General features: G+C 44.7%; 1 protein-coding gene across 5 annotated transcripts in view; it reads right to left on the bottom strand.

Moving 5' to 3' along the window:
* Positions 1 to 27,710, bottom strand: part of APLP2 (amyloid beta precursor like protein 2) — a 341,040-nt gene that overhangs the window by 35,624 nt on the left and 277,706 nt on the right. For 3 of the 5 annotated variants that reach the window (XM_033919054.1, XM_033919051.1, XM_033919053.1), the window contains 3 exons: positions 26,239 to 26,338; positions 8,023 to 8,196; positions 7,311 to 7,346 (listed from right to left, as the gene is read on the bottom strand). In XM_033919054.1, coding sequence (XP_033774945.1) covers positions 7,311 to 7,346; positions 8,023 to 8,196; positions 26,239 to 26,338 — 310 coding nt within the window. The remainder of the gene's footprint in view (positions 1 to 7,310; positions 7,347 to 8,022; positions 8,197 to 26,238; positions 26,339 to 27,710) is intronic. The other 2 variants (XM_033919055.1, XM_033919052.1) reach the window with 1 other exon arrangement.

Here is a 27,710-nt window from a genome sequence, read left to right on the forward strand (position 1 = left end):
CTGATCCAAGGCATCTTCCGTGCAGACACTGAAGAAGCACACAGCTTGGCGAAGACCTTCAGAATCTCAGATAAAGCATCAGCCATACAATCTACCCCGGAAATGAGAAATTCCAAATCATGCATCACTCCAGTAACATGGCATGGTGAAGATTGGAGAGGCACGCATGTGCAACTAAAGACGAGGCTGGTGCTGCCTTGACTGTAGCTGCAGCCAAAAAAAAAGGCACATACGGACGGAATCCTTACACCTGTCCTGAACATCCCGCAGGACCACGCCTCCATCAGGAGGAAAAAAGTGCACATGGTAACTTGAGTCACAGCTACAGCCACCGCCGGAGAAGCAAAACGATTAGTAAGACTGCTTGCCCAGGGCCAATCCTTGCCACGGCCCGAGTGCAAACAGGGGACCCTTTGGGTAGCCCAAATCTCCGATAGGATATAACCTGTATCGGGGTTATCAAGGGAAGGAGGCAGGTAGCAGCCTCTTGAGCACTCATGAGAACACATTCCTGCCAGACCGCTGAGCCTGCCGCAGTGACCATTCTTGCAGTGCTTCTGTGATGTGGTCCTCCAGACGAGCAGGTCTTAGGAACTTGTATTCTGTGGGAAAACTATCCAAAGAAAACACAAGCAGAAGAAATAAGCTGGCTTGGCTTGTAGAAAGAAAGAAGAAATAACAGAACAAATAACAGGCTTGGCTTGTAGAAAGCATAAACTGGTATTCTACTGGGCATGCTCCAGGATATGCTAGCAGAGGGGAGGGGTTATAGCTTTCTACAGTGCCTGGCGGTCAGAGATGCATAATGCCCACTGGTCTCGGAATAAAGTGGGATTGTACAACAAAAGGGGTTAGGGAGTCTGGGCTCTTCTCGTCTCTTTTCTTGGCAGTTTGTGAGCCAATCCCCACTCGTATAAGGAGTCCAAGTCTTATAAGGCAGTGTTCTTCAACCTTTTTACACCCGTGGTCCGGCAGAAAAAAAAGAATTATTTTGTGGACCGGCAAACTACTAGGACTAAAATTAAAAAACCCCATTTCCGCCCCATCTCCGCGAGCTCGGTCCCCACAAATCATCTGATCCCATCCACACAAGCCTCAGTTATGATTTTATATTGAATGTATTTTATTACAGTATAAAAAGAAACAATATTCTGTACAATTGTCATTTTATAAATACAAATAATTCAGAGCAGGATCAACAAAACCCCTGTCTCCCCTCCTCTTCACATATATCCCCTCTACTATCAAGAAAACTGAACAAGCCTAATTATTACAGAATGCTACACAGAAATATCATGCTAACAGAATACTGCAGTCACACATGACAGGAATAGTTTTAGGGGCGTGCAACTAGGGCAACTGCCCCCTGGTCAGAGAGTGCCCTAAGCCAGCTGGAAGCTAAAGAAGCACTGCCTGGGTTTTGCAGTCCCCAGTTATGTCTAACACCAGCTCTAGCAGGATATATATTTCAAATCTGATATATTCTAATCACAAAATAGAAATAAAATTATTTTTTTCTACCTTTTGTCATCTCTGGTTTCTGCTTTTAATCTTCTTTTCACTCTCTTCCTTCCAGCGTCTGCCCTCTCTGTCTCTTCAATCCAGCATCTGCCCCTTCCATCCACTGTCTGTCCTCTCCCCCTTCCATATGGTATCTGTCTTCTTTCTATGCCCCTCTCCCCTTTCCATCCAGCTTGTGCCCCCTCTCTCCTTTTTACATGATTCATTCCAGCTTCACTGCTCTTCATTTTTATCTCTCCTACACCAGATCTATCATCGTTGTCCCTCTCTGCTTATTTTTCTGCTGACCCTTCCTATCATCAATCTCTCTACTTTCTCATGCCTGTGTCTCCCCTTCCCCTCCTCTAATCTCTCTGCCAGCTGTTTCCTTCCTTTTTTCATTCTCCCTTCCCTCCTCCTCCTGTCCAGCAGTAACTCTCTTCCCTTCCTCCCTTCCCAGAAGCATCTCTCCTTCTCCCTCTCCAGTAGCAGCTGTCCCTTTTTTTCCTTGCCCAGCAGCTTCCCAGATTCCTTTCCCTCCTCCCCTCCCAGAAGCATCTCTCCTTCTCCCTCTCCAGTAGCAGCTGTCCCTTTTTTTCCTTGCCCAGCAGCTTCCCAGAAGCATCTCTCCTTCTCCCTCTCCAGTAGCAGCTGTCCCTTTTTTCCCCCCTGCCCAGCAGCTTCCCAGACTCTGATAGTGGTTTTCTCCCCTCCCAGCAGCTCTTCTTACTTCCCAGCGCAGCGATTCACGAAGGCAGCCTCGGGTCCTTTGTTGGGTCGCGCCGCCTCTGAGGAAAGAGGAAGTTGCATCATCAGAGGCAGCCGCGACTCAGCAAAAGCCCCGAGGCTGCCTTCGTGAATCGCTGCGCTGGGAAGTAAAGGAGAGCTGCAGAGAGGGGAGAAAGCCACTCTCGGAGGCTCCCCAAGATCTCTCCGTCCCAGCGCAGACTTCGGATGTTGATCTTGCCGGCCCTGCGCGGACCGGCAGGAAGTTGAAGTCAGTCAGTCTTGCCGGCCATGTGCGGACCGGCAAAAATTTCCTGCGGACCGACACCAGTCCGCGGACCGGCAGTTGAAGAACTGTGTTATAAGGAATTCACAACATAGCTATCTCGGTTTTAAGACAGCAATTACAGCCCATAAAGGATCTGATTTTACTAATGTTTCCTTAAAGATGCTGAGGGCCGAACATAATAAGCCATGTATTAGAACTGTATGCTAAGCTGCTGCAGTGTACAACACTCTTAATTCATGCTCAGAAAAATATTTTTCTTCCAATGCAATAAACCAACAGTATGTAAATTACTGTAGTGTCAAAAAATATACAGCAAAAACCAATATATACAGTAGTGTGGTAATCTGCTTTGTTTGCTGCATCAGCTGAAAATGTCTCCCTATCTCACTTTATGTTTAGCTCTTCCTGTAAACCAAATAGCAAATACTTTCCATAATGCATGAAAGCTTATATTCCAAATTATTACCACCTTCCCATTTTTAACAATTTTCTTTCAAATATTTTGACTATTTCAAACATTACATTCCAGATGAATATAAGATCTAGTAAGTCGGTAACTTAACACAGAAGAGTGCAATACGTTAAGTGCAAGAATCAAAATATTTCAGGAAAAATTAGGTGCTGCTCTAAATTTTTTTTATCAAAAGTTCTTTATTGAGAAAAGTAATTTTGTTTTTATTGTTGCTCATTTTGCAGGGGGGGGGGGAAGGGGAAGGGGGATTGCTTTTTCTTATCCTCTTTCGTCCTACCTCCTTAGCTAGCAGTAGATCTTTTGCCCTGTATCTTGGCAAAGGCTGCAGGAGGCTGCTATAACAAGTCATATTCCTAAGTCCTCAGTTGTAAACTTCTCTTAGCCAGAAGTTAAATTAATTGACCGGGCAACCAGACACCCAGGCTGGTTCCATCTTTGAGTTAAGACTACAATGAACCTGGCTGCTGTGTTAAATTCTCACATATTTACACATGCAAGTTTACAGTAAGTTTAGGATGACAAATCAAAATTCCAGACATTCTAGTCCGTCTCTGAAGACACCATTTCATCAGTGTAAATGGTTCATATGTGGAGACTTCTAGTTCAATGAATGACCATCATAAATAAAATACAACTTGATATAGAAGAGACATGCAATCTGGTCTGTAGACCTTTGTTCATGTTTAAAACCTGTGAAATGAGACAGTATCATGTGTATGTGCATGCAATCTGTAACACATTTAGGAAACTGAACTCTTCCGAGGCAGCTGGCACAAGTCTGTCACATCTTAACATGAATGGGTCACACAGACCAAAGGAGATACGTGCCCAATGAGAGCTGTGGTATGAAGAATGGGAGGGTTCCACTACATGGCAGTGTTCCAAATTGCTGCAGCAAGTTCCTTCACATGGCAATCCAAATGAAATACTAGCTCCTTGACTCTACAATAGGTTATCTCCACTAGCTGAACTAGTAAAGTGCTCATCAACTTCAGCCTTCCATTCTTCTGCTCTTACTTGCTCTATCCAGTCAGTAGCAGTACACACATGGGCCAAGACACTTGCAGCTACAAAATCATGCTCACATTAAGTTGTGGCACTGAATCTCATTCAGATTCCAGGTGCTGACAGAATTGCATCATTCTATTGCTTCCCTAAACATCTCTAACAAAGTACATTCACTGTGAAAGTCACCGATTTTTACAGCCTTCAAAAGTGGCATCTGCTGAAATGAAGTAGACTGTAATGAAGCAGTGCAGAATCAGGTCTACTGAACTTTAGATAATTAGATGCAACATTCCTCAGACTTTCACTGTGCAATGTCACCTATTCTACAATAGCAAGGGAGTAATGCCGGCCAGTTGCACAATGAGCAGATGTTGCACAAACCTCTTGACAGAGAGCTGCTAATGCACTTCACTATTCTACTTTATTTACATTTATCCAGGTACGCCAACATTTTTGTGAACCAAGCCATTAGATCAGGGGTGCCCAAAAGGTCGATCGCGATCAACTGATAGATCGCAAAGGCAATACGAGTCGATTGCCTTCATGTTCTACTTGCTTCCCGACTCAGAAGTGCCGAGCCGACCATCTTCCCCCACCCGACATCAATTCTGACGTTGGAGAGGAAGTTCCAACTCAGAAGTGCCGAGACGACCAACTTCCCCCACCTGGCTGGCCCAGAACTTCCTCTCCGACTTCAGAAATGACGTCAGGGAGAGGAAATCTGGTCAGCCCAACGCATCTGTGTAGGGAAGCAGGGAGAGCGTGGGGCGGCGGTGGTTTAGAGGCCTGTTCCCCGATGGCGGCAGTGGTGGTGGTTTGGAGGCCTATTCCCCGATGGCGGCGGCAGTGTCTTGGAAGCAGGCAGGGAGACAGAAAGAAAGAAGGGCAAAAGAAAGAAAGGGGGGGACAGGAAGACAGACAGAATGAGGGCATGGAGCGAGAAAGACAGACAGACAGAAAGAAAAGGGGGCAGGGAGACAGAAAGAAAGGGGAGTGGGGCAGGGAGAGAGGAAGAAAAAGTTGGCGGAGGGAATGAGGTCTGAAAGAAGAAAAGAAATATTGGATGCACAGTCAGAAGAATAAAGTGCAACCAGAGACTCATGAAATCACCAGACAACAAAGGTAGGAAAAATGATTTTATTTTCAATTTAGTGATCAAAATGTGTCCGTTTTGAGAATTTGTATTTGCTGTCTATATTTTGCACTAGGGCCCCCTTTTACTAAAACGCAATAGCGGTTTTTAGTGCAGGGAGCCTATCAGCATCGAGAGTAGCGCAGGGCATTCAGCGCAGCTCCCTATGCTAAAAAACGCTATCGCGGTTTAGTAAAAAGGGAGAGGGTATATTTGTCTATTTTTGTATAGTTGTTCCTGAGGTGACATTGCACAAAGTCATCTGCCTTGACCTCTTTGAAAACCCATGGAATATAAATGATAATTAACATGTTCTCTGCGTACAGTGTGCTTTGTGTTCTTTAAAATTTTATTGTTGGTAGATCATTTTGACTTGGTCATTTAAAAGTAACTCGCAAGCCCAAAAAAGTGTGGGCACCCCTGCATTAGATTCTGCATCCTTACTCCACTTAACACACTCACTTTCTTGGCCATTCGTACCCTAACCTCATTCACTAGTCTTCCGGCAGCTTAAATCTGGCGTTCAGACTCTCAAATCTAAGATATCTCACTCTTGATTTGCAGCGCTAATCAGAATCCCCTTGCACTTAGAACACTAATGACATATATGAACCACTAGTATAATGAGGATAAACATCTGCTACATGTGACTCTCCACAACCTGTATGTACCGCTTTGGTTGTACTACAGAAAAACGGTACATCAAGAATTCAGCAATTCAACATATCCTCAGAACACTGAAGTCCTTGCCACATGGCTATGCTTTACAGCTGACCATTCTTTGGGTATTAATACCTTTGTCTCTATCCTCTAACTTGTAACTGAAGAAAGGACCCTGTAAAGTCGCAAAAGTTCTTAGAAAAGGAATCACAACCTGAGAACCTGTACAATTCCATTTGTTATTGATTTTCTGTAGCATCAAGTTTCCAAAGGTTTTAAGGGAATTCAAGCTTCCATACAGAGTGAAATTATAAACAAAGTCTCATAATTGAGTAAAACTAAGTAGCAGTATATTAGAGAAACCTACATGGTATTCTCCACGCAGGTAAACTGGGAAAATCACTTCTTTTCAAAATCACAGGTCTCTGGAATGACCTTACTATCCCGCTGCGGAACCTGAGCTCCCTCCATTTATTCCGCAGGCAACTAAAAACCTGGCTCTTCTCTAACATGTAATTTCTTTTCCCTTACTTTTCCACTCGATTTATAAACTTATGTAAACCTTTTCCTACCCTTTCTCATTTTTAAGTTCTTGTAAACCGTGCCGAGCTCTACTTCCGTGGAGATGATGCGGTATATAAACTTAAGGTTTAGTTGGTAGTTTAAGATAAAATTCACTAAACTTCCTGGCATATACCGTATTTTTCGGACTATAAGACACACTTTTTCCACCCCCAAAAAGGGGTGAATACACTGCGTGCCCCCCCCGGTACCTTTTTAAGTGGCCGTGGTCCAGCACGGTCTCCTGGACAGCTGCCTTGGTCTTTAGAAAAGTGATGTACAACGCAGGAGCGCAACCTTTGCGCTTCCTGTCTGGTCGCACCGCTCTATGATTGGTTGCTGTCAGTTACTAACTGAAGCCAATCACAGAGCGGCGCGGGACCAGGCAGGAAGCGCAAAAGTTGCGCTCCTGCTTTGTGCGCTGCTCTTCTAAAGATCAAGGCAGCCATCAAGGAGACCGCGCTGGACCACCACCACTAAAAAAGGTATCGGAGGGGCTGTGGGTGGCTTTGGGCGGTTGCGGGCTTCCCAGCACCAGACGCATCTACGTGTAGAGGAGGAAAAATCAAGAAGAAAAAAATTCTGAACCTAATTTTTTTTTTCTTGGTTTTTCCTCCTCTACAGGTGGGTGTGTCTTATGGGCCAGTGCGTCTTATGGTCCAAAAAATACAGTAAGCAGCATCACCGCTGTGGTCACAGAACAAGAAACCTTTCGGTCCAGCAAAACTGACTCTTTAGCTCAACCACCATAAAAACTCAAAATCTTGATTAACCAGAAAATAGAGCTTGGCAAGCAACCACAGCGTCTCAGTCATTTGGAAAACTTCCGGGGTGTGGGGTGGGTGTGTGTAAAACTTAAGTGAAGACACAAATGAGACTAAAACAAAGCTACAGAGAAGAGGTACACACATGAGAGTGGATATGACAGGATGCTCACAGATGCAGCAGCATAAAGAACCAACCTTTTCTCACTGGGAGGTGTAAATCCGACTGCATGTCTAACAGGAGGGAAAGGAAAAAAACAAAAAAACAAAACAGAAAATGGAGGTTTAAATAAAGCAAGCTCAAGTCTTTAGCCTTGTGCCTCCAGTCATTTGCTTGTAGTTTGTTAGTATACAAATTGCAGCACTTTCAATTATATGGTACACAGCTTGACTAGACGCCAAAGCTATAAACACTGAAACACAAATTAATATGAATAAGAGTGTTGCAAAAAGGGATAAGGCTTATCAAATGTAACCTGAAATCTATTTGGACCAAATTATTCTTTCCCCCCACCCCCAACATAGAATGGGAGAAAAGTCTTAACGAATCAGGCTCGCATAAGGACACAGCTCACTATTCAGAAATGCTTAGATCACCTTAGTAAATAAGTACATTAAACTGACAAAGGAAAACTAAGGATTTATGCCAACTCATGTGCTTGCCTTTTTTTTATCAGTGAATCTTCAACATTCTTTTAACACCTCACAGCCAGTTTTGCAAACTGTCATGATACTGTGTTTAAATGCACAATTTGTAACTATTTAATATACTGCTGTCCCTTGCACACCAATACAAACATGGGAATAAGAAAATTTCTTCACATTACTATCTTGGAATTTACTTTGGCCTTCAAGCCTTGAAAAACATTAAATGCTACAGATAATGTGTCTATATATTCATCATACATACCTTCTGGTTCCTGGAGTGCAGAGAAAGTTTTCACTTGGAATGGATTGAAAGAATTGCCATCTGTGAGGGGGATCTCCTCACTTTCCTCTGAGCTCACCTTGACATCCAACTGAGACTCCGAGATAGAGGATGTAAACTGGTCCATGTCTGTACGTTGCTCCTGAAGCAACTCATCTACAGAGGAAATAAAGGGCATGAACACGACAATTAGCTTTCATAGCTCTACCCCACACTGCAATGCAAGGGATGTGTAAACCTCTCAGATTGTCATTACAATCAAGCAGAATGACATGGAAGATTGAGTTTTATTATACTAGAACAGGGGTGCCCACACTTTCTTGGCTTGCGAACTACTTTTAAAACGAGCAAGTCAAAACGATCAACCAACAATTAAAAAAACAAAACAAAAAACGAAGCACACTGTACGCAGAGAAATTGTTAATTATCATTTATATTCGGGGGTTTTTTTTTCAAAGAGGTCAAGGCAGATGACTTTAAAGCACAGTTACTAACCGTTAACAGTTGTTATCCAGGGACAGCAGGCAGATATTCACACGTATGGGTGATGTCACTGACAAAGCCCCGGTATGGACCACTTTAAAAGTGCATCATCACTTTAAGTCTTTGGAAATTTTGCGATAGCCCCGCACCGCTCATGCGCGAGTGCCTTCCCGCCTGATGTAGGTACACGGTCCCTCAGTTAAGATAACCAAGCTAAGAAGCCAACCCGGGGAGGTGGGGAGGTTGTGAGAATATCTGCCTGCTGTCCCTGGATAACATCTTTTACAGTAAATAACTGTGCTTTATCCCAGAACAAGCAGGCAGCATATTCTCACGTATGGGTGACCTCCAAGCTAGCAAGAATGGGATGGTGGGAGTGTTGGCCTTAGGAAATTAATTTTTTTAATACAGATTGGCCAAGTGCCCATCCCGTCTGGAGAAGGACTCTAGACAATAGTGAGAAATGAATGTATGAACTGAGGACCAAGTGGCAGCTTTACAGATTTCCTCAATGGGAGTAGATCTGAGGAAAGCCACAGAAGCTGCTATAGCTCTAATTTTGTGGGCTGTGACACGATTCTCTAGTGCCAGTCCAGTCTGAGCATAACAGAACGACATACATGCAGCCAGCCAGTTGGAAATCATTCTCTAGGAGACAGGATGCCCCGACTTGTTAGGATCAAATGAGATAACAGTTGGGGAGATGTTTGATGAGGCTTTGTCCAGTCAATGTAATAGGCCAAAGCATGTTTACAGTCCAGAGTGTGCAAAGCGGTTTCTCCAGCATGAGAATGAGGCTTGGGGAAAAACACTGGTAGAACAATCGATTGATTGAGGTGAAACTCTGTGATAACTTTCGGTAGAAACTTTGGATGGGTGTGCAGAACCACTTTATCATGGTGAAAAACTGTGAAGGGTGGATCCGCCACCAATGCTTGTAACTCACAGATCCTGCTGGCAGAGGTGAGAGGAATAAGGAAGACAACTTTCCAGGTGAGAAACTTAAGATGAGCTGTGGCCATTGGTCCAAATGGTGGCTTTATCAAACTGGAAAGAACAACATTAAGGTCCCAGACAACAGGTGGAGGCTTGAGAGGTGGTTTCACATTGAAAGTCCTTTCATTAATCTGGAGACTAAAGGCATGTGAAAAGCTGTAATAGCACTGAGACAGACTGATAGATGTAGACTTGAGACCAGAGTCAGATAAATGAAGTAGATAATCTAACACCAATTCCACTGCCAGTGAAGTGGGATCCTGATGATGAAGTCACCAGGAAGAAAACCTAGTCCACTTTTGCTGATAACACTGTTGAGTGGCTGGTTTCCTGGAAGCATCAATCATATGTTGAACAGACAGATGAAGGTAGATGAATTCAGGCTGAGAAAAACCAAGCTGTCAGGTGCAGTGATTGCAAGTTGGGATGTAGAAGTGATTCCTGATGTTGAGTAAGCAGAGTAGGAAAAACTGGAAGAGGCATTGGCTCCCTGGAGCTGAGCTGAAGTAGAAGGGAGAACCAATGTTACCTGGGCCACTGAGGAGCAATGAGAATCATGGTGGCTGCCTCTCGTTTGAAGAGTCTTTAACATGAGAGGAATTGGAGGGAATGAATAGAGAAACAGGCCCGTCCAATCCAGGAGAAACGCATCGGCTTCCAGGTGGGGAGAAGAGTAAAGTCTGGAACAAAACTGGGGCAACTTGTGATTGTGGAGAGCCGCAAACAAGTCCACTTGTGGAGTGCCCCATTGAGCAAAGATGGACTGGAGAGTTGCCGAGTTGAGAGTCCACTCGTGAGGTTGAAGAATTCTGCTGAGGTTGACTGCTAGGGAATTCTTCTCCCCTTGAATGTAGACAGCCTTTAAGAAAAGGTTGCAGTTCTTTAGTGTTCTCTTCTGGTGAGATGAACACTGGGAACAAGTCTCTGGGCGGTGCTCAGGCCCCAAACACTGGAGGCACCAGCGATGCAGGTCAGTTACCGAGATGGGCCGAGCATAGCAACCGCACTTCCTAAAACCCATCTGCGGACTGGACATCGACAGGAAGACCTCCCTGGCAAGATCGAAGTTGGAGGCCAAGGTGATACTGCAGGCCCCGCCGGGCCGAACCCATGAAAGGGAAAACCCAAAAATTGTTTATTTTATTTATTTTTAAAGAAGAAAAATAAATAAAAGAAGGGAAAAGGGACTGAAAATCACAAACCGCAAGAAAACTTCAACAGCCGTTGAAAAATGCAACTTCTTAGCTCCACGGAAACTAAGAAACTGAGGGACCGTGTGCCTATGTCTGGCGGGAAGGCACTCGCGCATGCACGGTGCGGGCTATCGCAAACCTTCTAAAGACAAAGTGGCAATGCACTTTTAAAGTGGTCTGGGGGAGCTTTCTCACATTCGGAGGATACCACCTGAGAGGATTTAACGTTTGTTCATGGCCTCTTGCAGCAGCGGTCTGGATTTTGTTGCTTCTTTGCTTGCAGGCATCTTCAGAGACGGACCCCCTGATGTCACCGGGTCCGTCTCCAACGTTTTAAAGTCGGGCCGCCGCTGCGATTGCGGCCGCAGGGCGTGGCCTAAGGGGCACGCCAGGCCCCTTGGGAGCCCCTTGGAGCCCGGGAGCTGGTTGGTAATATAAAAGTCTTTATACAACTTTTATATGGTTGCTTAGAATATGGGGAAAAGAAAGATAAAACCTAAAAGTTCTACACCGGTGGTATCGGGTCCAATGGATAGACATTTATTACTATTTTCTGATAATCCACCAGTGGCACCACCAAATGTAGATTCCTCCTTGTCAGGAGCCTCAATAAGTCTTCTCAATCGTACTCCTCCCCTTCATCCGGTACCCAGTGATAGTGAGAATATAACACCCACTATAACCAAAGCTCAAGTGGTTTCTTCTACCCATTTAAGCAAATTAGTATATGCTGAAATACCTAAACCATTGATATTTACTGGTGGAGCGGAAGAAAACACACGAACAGAGGAAACGCAGGATATTACCTTAAAAGACTTATGGTTAGGTATATCCAGAGTTGAAGGGTTTCTCAGGACAACGATGAAACAAATGGGAGACTATTCTCAGTTAGTTTCTTCTAAATTAGAGAATGTGGATGCTAACTTAGGTTGTTTGGATAAACGACTAAATGTGGTGGAAAACCCATGTAATAATTTACAAGCTGTCTCAGTATCAGCTGTTAAAGATTCTACAATAATACATTCTAAAATTGAATCTATAGAGAATATGAATAGAGTGAAAAATTTACGCTTGGTCAACTTTCCAGTAAGCACAGTTACTTACCGTAACAGGGTTATCCAGGGACAGCAGGCAGATATTCTTGACTGATGGGTGACGGCACCGACGGAGCCCCGGTACGGACAATTTTAGAGTGATTGAACTTTAAGAACTTGGAAAGTTCTAGTAGGCTGCACCGCGCACGCGCGAGTGCCTTCCCGCCCGACAGAGGCGCGCGGTCCCCAGTTAGGATAAGCCAGCTAAGAAGCCAACCCAGGGAGGTGGGTGGGACGCAAGAATATCTGCCTGCTGTCCCTGGATAACACCTGTTACGGTAAGTAACTGTGCTTTATCCCAGGACAAGCAGGCAGCATATTCTTGACTGATGGGTGACCTCCAAGCTAACAAAAAGAGGGATGGAGGGAAGGTTGGCCCATTAGGAAAACAAATTTTGCAAAACAGATTGGCCGAAGTGTCCATCCAGACAATAGTGAGATGTAAAAGTATGAACTGAGGACCAAGTAGCAGCCTTGCAGATTTCCTCAATAGGCGTGGAACGGAGGAAAGCTACAGATGCTGACATAGCTCTAACTCTATGGGCCGTGACAGAACCTTCCAGTGTCAGTCCGGTCTGAGCATAACAGAATGAAATGCACGCTGCAAGCCAATTAGACAACGTACGTTTAGAAACAGGACGTCCCAATTTATTCGGATCAAAGGACAGAAAGAGTTGGGGAGCTGATCTGTGGGGTTTAGTACGCTCTAAATAGTAAGCTAGAGCCCTCTTACAGTCCAAAGTATGTAGAGCCTGTTCTCCAGAATGAGAGTGAGGTTTCGGAAAGAAGACAGGCAGAACAATGGATTGGTTGAGATGGAATTCCGAGACAACCTTAGGGAGAAACTTTGGATGTGTACGCAGAACCACCTTGTCATGATGAAAGATTGTAAAAGGTGGATCCGCAACTAGTGCATGTAGCTCACTGACCCTCCTGGCAGAGGTTAGAGCAATAAGGAAGCCCACTTTCCACGTGAGAAATGCCCTATTTATTAACATTACACAAAAAGAAAAAAGGAGATTACAGATAATACAGAATACGGCTATCAAATTAATTTACAATTCAAAAAAATTTGACCACGTCTCCCCATTACTTATTGACGCTCACTGGTTACCAATTGGTCACAGGATTTTGTTTTAAATAATGCTTCTCATTTTCAAGCATCCAGCGAACCACAATTTATTTCTAGATCACTAATCCCATATAAAACTCAACGGTCACTACGATCATCTGATCAAAACTTACTTACAGTACCGTCTCTGAAAGTCATAGGGACACGAAGATCCGACATGTTCACAGTAATGGGACCACAATGGTGGAACGCCCTCCCTCAGTATATTAGAATCGAACATGACATTACAACATTTAAAAAACTTCTAAAAACTTACTTATTTAAAGACGCTTTTAAACTGTGCTTTGGTAACTCTAAACCTTGCCTCCTGTTTTTTCCCTTTTTACTACATTGTAACATTTAAAATCCTTTAATAACTTATTCATTCAAAGATGCTTTTACTCTTGAAATTTTTATCTGCTTTAGGGATACCCCTTAAATTGTGCATTGGCAATTTTAAACCTTACCTTTTGTTTTTCCCTTTTTATTTAACCCAACATTGTAATCTTTTAATTTTTTCCTTACCCCTTATGTATGTTTTTAATGAAAGTTATATTGTTATAAGCTAGATATTTGTTATATAATAGTTTCTCTGTTTTCTTTAATTAGACTATGTACATCGCCTAGCAATTTTAATAGGCGATTAATCAAATGCATAAATAAACTTGAACTTAAACTTGAAACTTGAACTTGAAAGGAGTCGTAGCCAAAGGTTCAAACGGAAGCTTCATTAAGGCGGAGAGAACCACATTGAGATCCCAGACTACAGGGGGTGCTTTAAGAGGTGGTTTCACATTGAAAAGACCCCGCATGAACTTGGAAACCAAGGGATGAGCTGAAAGGAGTTTTCCATGAACTGGCTCATGAAAAGCAGCAATAGCACTGAGGTGGACTCTGATGGAAGTAGACTTGAGACCAGAGTCAGACAAAGAAAGAAGGTAATCCAACAAAGTCTCCATTGCAAGGGACGTAGGATTATGATGATGAAGACGACACCAGGAAGAAAATCTTGTCCACTTCTGATGATAACATTGCAGAGTTGCAGGTTTCCTGGAGGCATCCAGAATAGAACGAACGGGTTGAGACAACAAAGTATCATTCGAAGTCAGCCCGAGAGATACCAAGCTGTCAGGTGCAGAGACTGTAGGTTGGGATGCAGAAGGGTCTCCTGATGCTGTGTAAGCAGAGAAGGAAACAATGGAAGAAGAATAGGCTCCCTGGAACTGAGTTGAAGTAGAAGGGAGAACCAATGTTGTCTGGGCCATCGTGGAGCGATGAGAATCATGTTGGCCTGTTCCCTCTTGAGCTTGAACAATGTTCGTAACATGAGAGGTAGCGGAGGGAAAGCATACAGGAACAGATTGGACCAATCCAGGAGAAATGCATCCGCAGTCAGACGGTGAGGAGAGTAGAGTCTGGAGCAGAAGAGGGGCAGCTGGTGATTGTGAGTAGCTGCAAAGAGGTCTATCTGAGGAGTGCCCCACTGAGCGAAGATAGACTGTAGAGTTAAAGGATCGAGAGTCCACTCGTGAGACTGGAGAATTCTGCTGAGTTTGTCCGCCAAGGAATTCTGCTCTCCCTGAATGTAGATCGCCTTCAGGAAGAGTTGGTGATCTGTGGCCCAAGCCCAAATCTTCTGGGCTTCCTGGCACAAGAGGCGAGAGCCTGTCCCACCCTGCTTGTTGATGTAGTACATTGCAACTTGATTGTCTGTGCACAGCAGGAGGACTTGAGGAAAGAGAATATGTTGGAAGGCCTTGAGGGCATAAAAGATCGCTCTGAGTTCCAGGAAATTGATGTGATGTTTCATTTCCTGGGCCGTCCAAAGACCTTGAGTTTGGAACTCGTTCAAATGAGCTCCCCAGGCGTCGGTGGTGATGATCAGTTGATGAGGAGGTAGATGGAACAGAAGACCTCTGGAGAGATTTGAGGATATCAACCACCATTGCAGAGACTGACGAAGAGACGATGTCACAGATATGTGTCGTGAGCAGGGATCCGTCGCTTGGGACCACCGAGAAGCTAGGGTCCATTGAGGAGTGCGCAGGTGAAGACGTGCGAAGGGTGTGACATGAACTGTGGAGGCCATGTGACCCAAGAGTATCATCATTTGCTTGGCAGAGATGGAACGTTGAGGAAGCACCTGCTGACATAGAGACTGAAGAGTTTGAAGACGGTTGGACGGCAGGAACGCTCTCATGAGGACTGTGTCCAGCACCGCTCCAATGAACTGAAGTCTCTGAGTAGGGATGAGATGAGATTTGGGTAGTTTGATCTCGAACCCTAGAAGTCGTAGAAACAGGATGGTTTGGTTGGTGGCCAGAAGTACTGTCTGAGATGAAGTGGCCTTGATTAACCAATCGTCCAGGTAAGGAAAGACTTGAAGGTGGTGAGAACGTAGAAAGGCAGCCACCACAATCAGACATTTGGTGAATACTCTTGGAGAGGAGGCAAGACCGAAGGGCAGCACCTTGTATTGGTAATAACAAAGATGGATCATGAAGCAGAGGTACTGTCTGGAGGCCAGATTGACCGGTATGTGAGTATATGCCTCTTTGAGATCGAGGGAGTATAGCCAGTCGCCCTGATTGAGAAGAGGGTAAAGAGTGGCCAGAGAAAGCATTCTGAATTTCTCTTTGACCAAGCATTTGTTGAGATCGCGAAGATCTAGGATGGGTCTGAGATCTCCTGTTTTTTTGGAGACTAGAAAATAACGAGAGTAGAATCCCTGTCCCTGCTGATCTAGAGGAACTTCCTCTATGGCGTTCAGAAGGAGGAGGGATTGAACCTCTTGAAGAAGGAGGGAAGACTGAGGAGTGTTCAAAGCAGACTCTTTTGGCAGACCTTGGGAAGGAAGAGTCTGAAAATTGAGAGAGTAGCCGTAGCGGATGATGTTGAGGACCCACTGATCCGAGGTGATGGTTTCCCAACGGCTTATGAAATGAGTAAGACGTCCTCCTATGGGCAGCAGAAGATGGGTAGATGGTGGGATACTGGCTATGTCTTGGAGAATCAAGTCAAAAGGGTTGTGAGGATTTCTGTGGAGGAGGAGGCTTCACTTGTTGTTGTTGCTGAGTTGGTCTAGTGTTTTGCCTCTGACGCCTGGGTTGTTGAGGGGCCGGTGGCAGAGGACGAGCCACAAATCGACGTTGGTAGGCCGATTGCTGGCGAAAGGGCCTGGTGGGTGGGGTCTTCTTTTTTGTTTTGAGGAGAGTATCCCACCTAGTCTCATGAGCTGAGAGCTTTTGGGTAGTGGAGTCCATGGATTCTCCAAACAGCTCATCCCCCAGGCAAGGTGCATTAGCCAGTCGATCTTGATGATTGACATCAAGTTCTGAAACTCTGAGCCAAGCCAGTCGACGCATGGCCACTGACATAGCCGTGGCCCGAGAGGTCAGCTCAAAGGTGTCATAGATCGACCTGACCATGAACTTACGAAGTTGTAAGAGCGATGAAGAAGTTTGGCGAAAGGCAGATCTTTTTCGGTCAGGGAGGTACTTTTCAAAAGTGGACAAATTCTGAATGAGATGCTTAAGGTAGAATGAAAAGTGGAAAGCATAATTCCCTGATCTATTAGCCAGCATCACATTCTGATATAATCTTTTGCCAAACTTATCCATGGCCTTACCTTCTCTGCCAGGAGGGACAGAGGCGTACACACTAGCTCCCGTGGATTTCTTTAAAGTGGATTCCACCAAAAGAGATTGATGAGGGAGTTGTGGTTTGTCAAAGCCCGGAATAGGTATGACCTTATATAAGGAGTCCAGTTTGCGGGGAGCTCCTGGGACGGTCAAAGGTGTCTCTAGATTTTTGTAGAAAGTCTCTCGTAGTATATCATGGAGAGGCAATTTTAGAAATTCCCTTGGAGGCTGGTCAAAATCTAGTGCATCGAGAAATGCTTTGGATTTTTTGGAGTCAGCTTCCAAGGGAATAGAGAGGGAGTCACACATCTCTTTAAGAAAAGAGGTGAAAGAGGTTGCATCAGGCTTAGAGGATGGATCTAAAAGAGAAGGATCCTCGTCCCCCGATGAACACTCACCCTCAGAGAGAAGAGGCTCCTCTGAGTCACCCCACAGATCAGGGTCCCTTACTTGAAAGCTGCAGTCCCGGGACTCCGGTGTGGAGGGTTCTAGGTGTCGAGTTTTGCGAATCGACTTACCAGACCTCTGGGAAACGGTACCGGGAGATGTGATAGGCTGTGTCGGTGCTGAAGTTTGCACAGCCTGGTGTAAGGACCTAGGTTCCGGCGCTAAGGTCGGCATGGATACTGATGAAGCTGAATGCACCGGTACCGACAGAGTGGATGCCGATAAAAGAGGCTGTTCCACCGCCGGTACTGGTGGCTCAGACCGGACCGGGACTGGAAGGCTCGGTTGCAAAAGAGCAGGAAGGAGCTGCTGTAACTGCTCCTTGAGCTGAGCCTGCAGGACGGCAGCAATTCGCTCGTCCAGGGAAGGCACCGGTACCGCTTTATTCTTCTGTGGTACCTTCGGTGCCGCTCTACACTCCGAAGAGGAACCCGAGGTTGAGGGGCTCACCTCAATCGGAGCGGAGCGCTTCTGCAGGCGTCTCGAGGTTGGCAGGACTGGGCTCGCTGCTACTGAGACCGGAGGACGCTCCAGCGGGGAAGGCTTCTTAGCCGGCTTACCTGAGGGATGCGACGCTGGCGCGGTGTCGATGAGGTAGGTGCCGACTGGGTCGGTGCCGAAGTCGGAGCCGGTGCCGCCGAATCCGACATATTGGTACCAAATAATAACCGCTGCTGGATCTGTCGGTTTTTTAAGGTTCTCTTTTTGAGAGTGGCACAGCGGGTGCAGGTGGACGCTCGATGGTCAGGACCCAGGCACTGTAAACACCAGTTGTGCGGGTCAGTGAGAGAAATGGGCCTCGCACACCGCTGGCACTTCTTAAATCCGGGTTGGGGGGGCATGAACGTAAAGACGGCTTCTGCCAAATCGAAGGCCGAGGCCTCGATGGTGGCAGCAGGCCCCGCCGGGGCGAACCCAAAAAAAGAAGAAAAAAAGAAAATTCTTTTTTTTTTTTAAAGAAAATAAGAAAAAGAAAAAAAAGGGGAAATATCAATTTCCAAAACGGTTTACGCGAGCGGGAAGGCGAAAAGAGAAAAAGGTTTCAACAGCCGCTGAAAATGCGTCTTCTGAGCTCCGCGGAAACTAAGAAACTGGGGACCGCGCGCCTCTGTCGGGCGGGAAGGCACTCGCGCATGCGCGGTGCGGCCTACTAGAACTTTCCAAGTTCTTAGAGTGCAATCACTCTAAAATTGTCTGTACCGGGGCTCCGTCGGTGCCGTCACCCATCAGTCAAGAATATGCTGCCTGCTTGTCCTGGGATAAACTCATTTATTGTCACCTGAGATTTTATTAAGGAAATTTTTTAAAGAAGTACTGGGAATGACCAATGCTGAGAATTTTCCAATAAATAATTATTATTATATTCCTCAAAAAAAAACTTGAATCTGCCCAGGAGGTGGACCATCTGACCACACCAGAGGTAAATTTGACTGAATTTCTAGAAGATACACAGGATGTGATTCAGAATCGGTCCACCCTGGTAATAACATGCATGAGCGAGATGGATAAGATGATGATAATGAGACTTTACTTTAAAAACAGGTTAATGAAATTTTGTGGGGATTTGGTTAGGATTTTTCCGGATGTATCCAGAACCACACAGTTGAGGAGGAAAGAATTTCTAAAACTCAAGGATAGAGTGTTGGCACTGGATGCATCCTTTTACCTGAAATTTCCCTGTAAATGTCTGATTAAGCTACAAGATATTGAATATTGTTTTTGGGATCCTATACAACTACAACAATTCTTAATTGCAAGAGAAAAGAAATAGAAATGAGATTTGTTTCACAGTGCTGAGAAACACGAGGAGAATTAATATAAATAGTATCCCAGTTTAAGGAATGATTCAGGGTCCATTTAATATGAACCAAGAGTTATTATCCTTTGTATTTCTTGAATTTTACTTTATTAGAACAGTAAGATATGCTTCCCATTAATGTGGGCTTGAAAGGAGCTTTGTATGTATGATTTGATTATGTGTAGATCTAATGTGATTTCCCTTTTCTTTTGAATTATTGGATATTGTAATGTATTCAAAATTATAAATTAAAAAAAAAAAAAAAGGTGGTCTGTACTGGGGCTCCGTCGGTGATGTCACCCATCAGTGAGACTATGCTATCTGCTTGTCCTGAGATAAAATATGCAATGTCACCCCCTTCCCTTTTACTAAACCAAGATAGTTGTTTTTAGCACAGAGAGCAGCGCTGAATGCCCCGCGCTGCTTCCGACGCTCATAGGCTCCCTGTGCTAAAAACTGCTATCACGGTTTAGTAAAAGGGGGCCATAGTGCAAAATATAGACAGCACATATAAATTCAGACACATTTTGATCACTAAATTTAAAATAAAATCATTTTTCCCACCTTTGCTGTCTGGTGATTTCATGAGTCTCTGGTTGCACTTCCTTCTTCTGACTTTAAATCCAATATTTCTTTCTTTCTGCCTCCTGCATGCTTCCTCTCTTCCAGACCTTATTCCATTCCCCAACCAATATCTCTCTTTGTCCCTCCATAAGTCCAACTTTTTCTCTCTCCCTGCCCCCTCCCCCTTTCAATTTTTTTTATTTTAACAAGTTTTATTGAATTTTCACAATGGGAAATACACCAGATAGCCAAATCCCCACCCCAAAACATAAACAGTCATACTGGTACTCTTCAATATAAGGCAATACTATCCAACCCAAAATTTCCCCCCTCCCTCTTTTTCTCACCCCCTGCCCCCTTTTCTTTCTTTCTTTCTCTGTCTTTCTTTCTCTCTCTACCCCCCCTTTCTTTCTGTCTTTCTCTCTCCCTTTCCCCCCAAGCCACACTGCCGATTTCTCCTTGCTTCCCCAATGCCAGGCCAGGTGCGTAAAAGTGCTGGGCCCAAAGCCTCCCCCTCTCCCCCGATCAATTCTGAAGTCAGAGAGGAAGTTCCAGGCCAGCCAAGCAGTGATTGGCTGGCCTGGAACTTCCTCTCTGATGTCAGAATTGATGTCCGGGGGGAGGGGGGGAGGCTGTTGGCCTGGCATTGGGGAAGAAGGGAGAACAAAACGTAAAGGCAACACGAGTCTATCGATTTGCATTGCCTTTGCGATTTACTGGTCGATCGTGATCGACCTTTTGGGCACCCCTGTACTAGAACATACCAAAGAGAAGCACAGAATGATTTCATCATTTTCTCAGTTAGAAACTGGAGGGATCCAACTTCTGCAGTTCAAATTAAGAGATGAGTGTTTTACCTATTAGTCCAACACAAGTTTCAGTATCAGAAGATTAGCTTCTTACCTCATTCTTCTTTCCAGTAGAAAAATACATGAGTCCTGAATCTGTGTAATGCATCTTCACTCACAAGGTATGCAGAAGGTATCATCTTACATTTTCAACTCTGCCTCCCTGCATCACTGAGAACTGCTCTCTCTCCTCAGTTTCACCAAAGCAGAGATAACCCTGTAAAGAGGAGAAACAACAAAGAGGGGCACAGGGAAACTCCCCGATAACATACTTTTGATCTTCTCTATAAGAAACCATAGCTCATTAACAAATGCAACATAGCATTAACAAGGTGGAATAAAAACCACTACCTACCTGAGTGCAACCAGCACTAACACTTGTTCAGCTATAACCTTATCCTGAGCAAACCTGTATAGATTCTCTGGTCTCTGCAGCTGTAGCTTTGTATTGTTTCATCTCATTTGAGTGTCAATAGACAAGCCACTTTAGCAACCTACCTGTCTGAGGCTAAAAGCAGGCTATATTGTACATTGATAGGGCAGGGCTTCAGGACCCATGTGCTTTTCTACTACAAAGAAGACTGAGGTAAGAATCTAATCTTCTGTTCCAGTGCAAAAAGCACATGAGTCTTGAACCTGTGGGATTATCAAAGCAGTCAGTCCCTTGAGCTTAGGATGGGATAGAAGAGTCTCCTGTTAGCATTACTGTCCTAAACATGAAGTCATTTTGTGCTGCCAAATCTACTCTGTAAAACTTAGTAGAGGCATGTAGAGTGAACCATGGAGCTGTCCTATAAATCTCATTGGATGGTACCTTCTAGCATCCACCCACAAAGAAGCCACACTTCTGTTGGAATGCACCTTTAAGGAAATGGGATGACATACATCCAATAAGAACATAAGAATAGCCTTACTGGGTCAGACCAATGGTCCATCAAGCCCAGTAGCCCATTCTCATTGTGGCCAATCCAGGTCTCTAGTACCTAACCAAAACCCAAGGAGTAGCAACATTCCATGCTACCGATCCATAGTTTGTTATTGAGAAAGACAAGGGGAAACCACTGCTTGCCCTGTATTGGTAGCATGGAATATTGCTACACCTTGGGTTTTGGCCAGGTACTAGTGACCTGGATTGGCCACCGTGAGAACGGGCTACTGGGCTTGATGGACCATTGGTCTGACCCAGTAAGGCTGTTCTTATGTTCCCCCATGCCTTTCTCAATAAGAGACTATGGACTTTTCCTCCAGGAAATTGTCCAAACCTTTCTTAAAACCAGATATGTGGTCCCATTCTTACCACCACCTCTGGCAATGCATTCCAGAGCTTAACTATTCTATGAGTGAAAAATATTTCCTTATTGGTTTTAAAAGTATTTCCCTGTAACTTCATCACATGTTCTGTAGTCTGTGTAATTTTTGACAGTGAAAAATCGATCCACTTATACTCGTTCTACTTCACTCATGATTTTGTAGACTTCAATCATATCTACCCTCTGCCATCTCTTTTCCAAGCTGAAGAGCCCTAACCTTTTTAGTCTTTCCTCATACGAGGAGTTCCATTCCTTTTATCATCTTGGTCACTCTTCTTTGAACCTTTTCTAGTGCCGCAATATCTTTCTTGAGATAAGGAGACCAAAATTGAACTCAATACTCTAGGTGTAAGCAGAAAAAATAGCTGCATCGATACATCTGGAAACTGATGCCCTAAAGCAAGGGTGGGCAACGAGGGCCGCTATCCAGTCGGGTTTGTAGGATTTCCCCAGTGACTATGCATGAGATCCATTTGCATACAATGGGAGGCAGTGTATGCAAATAGATCTCATGCATATTCATTGGGGAAATCCTGAAAACCCAACTGGATTGTAGCCCTCGTTGCCCACCCCTGCACTAGAGGCAGGCCACCTACTTCAATTTGGACCCATTAGGACAAAGAGATGGTTTGAAAGTCGGAAGCCATTTGTCACCTTCAGATAATAAAGGAGAACCTTTATGACATTTACTCCTGCATCTGTGATTCTGAGGACCCTGCAAGACAAAGCCTGGAGTTCAGAGATCCTTCGCGCTGAAACTATGGCCACCAGAAGAACCATCTTTACAGTGAGATCAGACAGAATAGCCTCCTGTAAGGGCTCATAGAGGCCATTACTTAGGGCTCTCAGCACGAGATTAAAGGTTCCATGAAGGACAAGTTTGACACACAGGCAGATGCAACTACACTGCTCCCTTCAAAAACCTGGAAATATCCAGGTGAGAGGCCAAGGAATTTCTCTCCAAACAAGCTCAAAAACATGAGAGACTGGCCACCTGGACCTTTAAGGAACTAACCACCAAGCCCTTCTCCAAACCTTCCTGAAGGAATGGAAGGATCGCTGCTATTGGAGCCCTCACTGGCTCTATCTATTACTCCAAATATCAGTGTTGAAATACTTTCCAGGCTTTTGTACAAGCCGCCACTGTTGATGGTTTCTCGGAGTGGAGTGTGGCTATGACCACCTCCGAGTATCCTTTTGTACTAAGGCCGTGCACTCAAGAACCATGCCATAAGCCAAAAACATTCCGGATTCTCTAGGGCAGCGTTTCTCAACTCAGTCCTAGAGTACCCCTTTGACAGTCAAGTTTTCAGGATATCCACAATGAATATGCATGAAATAAATTTGCATATAATGAGGCAGTTTATGGATAGTCATGTGGATATCCTGAAAACCTGATTGGCAAGGGGTACTCCAGGATCGAGTTCAGAAACACTGCTCTAGGGTGATTGGACCTTGCGAGAGCAGCATCTGATGGAGAGGCAGTCTCAGACTCTGGTCTCTCTGTAACCAGACTACATCCACATGCCATGGGTGATAGGGCCAATCTGGAGCCACGAGATCACCAGCCCTCAATGTATCACTATTCTTCGAATATCTCGGCCTATCATTGGCCAAGGTTGTACTAGAGCATCTATACCAGTGGTTCCCAACCCTGACCTGGAGGACCCCCAGGCCAGTCGGGTTTTCAGTATAACCCTAATGAATATGCATGAGAGAGAGAGAGCTGCATATAATGGAGGTGTCAGGCATGCAAATCTGCTCCATGCATATTCATTAGGGCTAACCTGAAAACCCGACTGGGGGTCCTCCAGGACAGGGTTGGGAACCACTGGTCTACACCAATGCTTTCTGCCTCACTCCTTCAACTGAAGTAACGCACAATCTTGATTGCGGGCTAATGCCATCAGGTCGAATGTCAGGCACCCCCAGTGCTGAACAATCCTGTCGAAAGCAACCTGGAACAAGGACCACTCCTCTGGATCCAGCATCTACTGACTGAGAAAGTCGGCCTGAACACTGTTCACTCCCACTACATGTGCTGCTGAGATGGCTAGCAGATGGTTCTCTGCCCAGTGAAATAAGTTAGGCCTTCAGTTTTAATGGTGCACTCTTGGTGCCTCCTTGCCTGTTGATATAAGCCACTGCTGTGGTACTGTTTGAGAATATTCTGACCACTTTCCCTTCCAGGGTCTCCTGGTAGGCACTTGTCATTCGAATGGCTTTCAGCTCCAATCCGTTGAAAGACCAGGTTCTCTGCGAGGGCTCCCAGTGGTCCTGGGCTGGATGGTTTTCACAATGACCTCTCCAGCTGTAAAGGCTGGCATTTGTGGTCAGAGTCATCCACATTGCTATGCAGAGATGCAATCCTTTGGACAGTGTCTCCGACCTTAGCCACCATTGCAAAGCACAGAGCTTCCACTGCTCATTCTAAAGGCATCTGAAAAGAATTTGTTTTGAGGCAGTGAGAGGCTTTTAAAATAAAATTGGGAAATCCAAGATGGCCACTGTGGCAGCAATTTTGGCATTAAAAATGGCCCAGGAAAGCTATAAAAACAATCAAAAATATGTGAAAAACAGAACTTTAGGGGAGGGGACCTTCAAGGAAGCCCCAGAAACTCTTAAATCCTGAACTCAACTCTACCTAGATGTGTCTCAGACAGTAATAAGCTGTACTCAGTGTGCTGCCATATTCTGTGCCTGCATCAGCTCTCACCTAGCTAGAAAAAGAAAAGCTTTTCCTGCCTCAGACAAGCAATAGAATATCCAGGGGCTTGTCTCTTTGGGCTGCATTTACACAGGCTGAACCAGCCTGAAATCATCTACCCCACCAGTCTCCACACAATTCCTCGGAGGGTGGGAGGCACAGCTGGCACCCACAAGGTCTCCTGAGCAGCGCAAAGCCCAAAAGCAGCCTGTGCTCACACACTTCGAATGAAACCAAGTGGAGCAGATTCCCAGGAGCTAAACCCTGAGCTCATCCGAGTATTAGGGCAGGATGAAGCAAGGGTGGCCAACCCAGAGAGGTCTCAGAACTCCGAGTCTTCAGCTTCTCACAGGCAAAGCTGTTCCAGGACTACTGGGGAGCTCTAGAGCACAGTTCTTCAACCGTCGGTCCGCAGAAAATTCCTGCCGGTACGCGCAGGACCGGCGAGATCAACTTCTTCAATTTCCTGCCGGTCCGCGCAGGACCGATAAGATCGAGGAGCAGGGCCGGATAGATAATGGGAGCCTCACACTGTGCTCTAGAGCAGTGTTCCTCAACCTTTTTACACCCGTGGACCGGCAGAAATAAAAGAATTATTTTGTGGACCGGCAAACTACTAGGACTAAATATGCTAGATCTGGTGTAGGAGAGATAAAAATGAAGAAAGCAGTGAAGCTGGAATGAATGATGTAAAAAGGAGAGAGGAGGCACAGGCTGGTTGGAAAGGGGAGAGGGGCATAGAAAGAAGTCAGATACATATGGAAGGGGGAGAGGGCACAGTGGATGGAATGGGCAGATGCTGGATTGAAAAGACAGGGCAGACGCTGGAAAGAAAAGAGTGAAAAGAAGATGAAAGCAGAGACCACAAAAGGTAGAAAAAAATAATTTTATTTCTATTTTGTCATTAGAATATATCAGATTTGAAATATATATCCTGCTAGAGACATAACTGGGGACTGCAAAGCCCAGGCAGTGCTTCTTTAGCTTCCAGCTGGCTTAGGGCTCTCTCTGACCAGGGGTTACTCCCCTAACACTATTCCTGTCATGTGTGACTGCAGTATTCTGTTAGCATGATATTTCTGTGTAGCATTCTGTAATTTGGCTTGTTCAGTTTTCTAGATAGTAGAAGGGATATATGTGAAGGGGAGGGGAGACAGGGTCCTTGCTCTGTATATTTATATTTATAAAATGACAATTACCAATAAAGAAATATTATACCAAAATGACAATTGTACAGAATATTGTTTCTTTTTATACTTTAAGAAAATACGTTCAATATAAAATCATAACTGAGGCTTGTGCGGATGGGATCAGATGGTTTGTGGGGACCGAGCTTGCGGAGACGGGGTGGAAATGTGTTTTTTTATTTCGGTCTTAGTAGTTTGCCAGTCCACAAAATAATTATTTTATTTCTGCCGGTCCACGGGTGTAAAAAGGTTGAAAACCACTGCTCTAGAGCAGTGGTTCCCAACCCTGTCCTGGAGGACCACCAAGCCAATCAGGTTTTCAAGATAGCCCTAATGAATATGCATGAAGCAGATTTGCATGCCTATCACTTCCATTATATGCAAATCTCTCTCATGCATATTTATTAGGGCTAGTCTGAGAACCCAAAGCCTTGAAGAGCACCCAAAGCCTTGAAGAGCACCCAAAGCCTTGAAGAGCATTTAATACCTAAAAAATAGTAAATATTAAGCATAGCAGATGAGACACCATTTCCACATTTGCAGAAGAAAAAAACTAAGGAGAGCGCGCAGTGCCCGATGATGCAGGGAGGCAGAGTTGAAAATGTAAGATGATATCTTCTGGTTCCCGTGTGGGTGAAGATGCACTACCCACAAGTTCAGGACTCATGTGCTTTTTGCATAAGCCATACACAACCAATATGTTCTTTTTTTACCCTCCATCTGGAATGACTGCCTCAAATAAACCACCTGATAACCAGCAGCAATTTATTTTTGCCATACATCTGCTACTAAAAGGCATCACTGATTTCAGATACTAACCAATTTCATTCTGAATCTCCTCAGCCACATAGGGGACTTTGTATAGCAGAGAAAGGCTCTGGTTCATCCGTTCGTCAATCACATGGAGATGTGTCACCACCTGCACAACAAAACAGTTTCAGGAGCCAAACTAAACAAAATAAAATGTAGAATGGGTGATGCAGTGCTCCAACTGTGATCCCAGAAAGCAGGAGACTGGTCTGATAAGATGGCTTTGCTGTGAATAGAGAAGAATTAATACGTCCATGAAGAAGCCTACATCACTGTGTGAACACAGATGTGCCAATGTGGACATAGATCAAGGTCTCTAGTCTACAAAGATGATCCAGGTATGCACAGACATTATGTTAGAGCTATTATGTTTTTAAAAGAACAATTAGATTTTGATCTTGCTAACTTTCTTTCTTGTACACAGGAATGGTAGTCTTGACAATCGGGTTATACCCCCATTAGTTGCAAGGGTTGTAGAGAGCTCGCTGTTTCTTTTCATGCTCCCATGAGCTCCACCCACTCAGTCAGTACCAAAGCTGCTAGTGCGTCCTAGAGTGCAAAGATAAGAGAGGGGTGCAGGAAAACTCCTTGAAACTATATAAGTCTGTTGTGCTCCAAATGAAAACATTAAAGAACAATGCTGATTAACCACAAGTAAACAAAACAAACAAGGTGGTAATAAAAAGAACCACCTACCTGTGTGCCATCTGCACCAATAGTTCTGTTGCTCTTATGAGTGAATTCTTTATTCCTGACCTACCAGGTCACCAAGATAGAAACAAGACATCTAACTAAGCAGGCATGTCTGTAACAGAAATAAGGCTAGTATATATCAGACAGGTAAGGTGTCAAGACTACCATTCCTGTTTAAAAGAAAGAAGATTAGCAAGGAAAGAATCTAATCTTTCCTTCTTGCGCAACAGAACTGGTAGTCTTCGCAATCGGGACATTTCAGAGCAGTCCCCAGTTCCTAGGGTGGGACAGATTAAGCCTGCTGCCAGTACTGAGGACCCAAAAGCAGTGTCCAGCCCAGTTGCCATACCTACCCTGTAAAATTGAGTGAATGTGTAGAGATTGGACCAAGTGGCTGCCCTGCAAATCTCTGCAGGTGAGACTGCTCTAGACTCTGCCCAAGATGATTCAATGCTGCAAGTGGAGTTATCTTCACTACCACTGGCGACTGCTTTCCATTTCCAATAAAGGTGGAAGATATGGCCATCCTGATCCACCTGAATATGGTGGCTTTAGATGCTGGTCTCCCCCGACATGCCGTATTCATAAGTATTGATAAGACAGCTGAAAATCATTGGTCATTTTCAAGAAATGAAATCAAAATTCGTTTTACATCCAGAATTTTCAACACACTATCTGCTTTCTTCACTTCGGTAGGTGTGAAGGTTGGGAGTTGCACCTCCTTGTTCATGTGAAAACTGTACATGACCTTCAGTAGGAAGGGACCATTCAAATTGAGATGCTAGCCT

Source organism: Geotrypetes seraphini, chromosome 13, assembly GCF_902459505.1.
Source record: "Geotrypetes seraphini chromosome 13, aGeoSer1.1, whole genome shotgun sequence".
In the NCBI taxonomy this organism is placed as follows: Eukaryota; Metazoa; Chordata; class Amphibia; order Gymnophiona; family Dermophiidae; genus Geotrypetes; species Geotrypetes seraphini.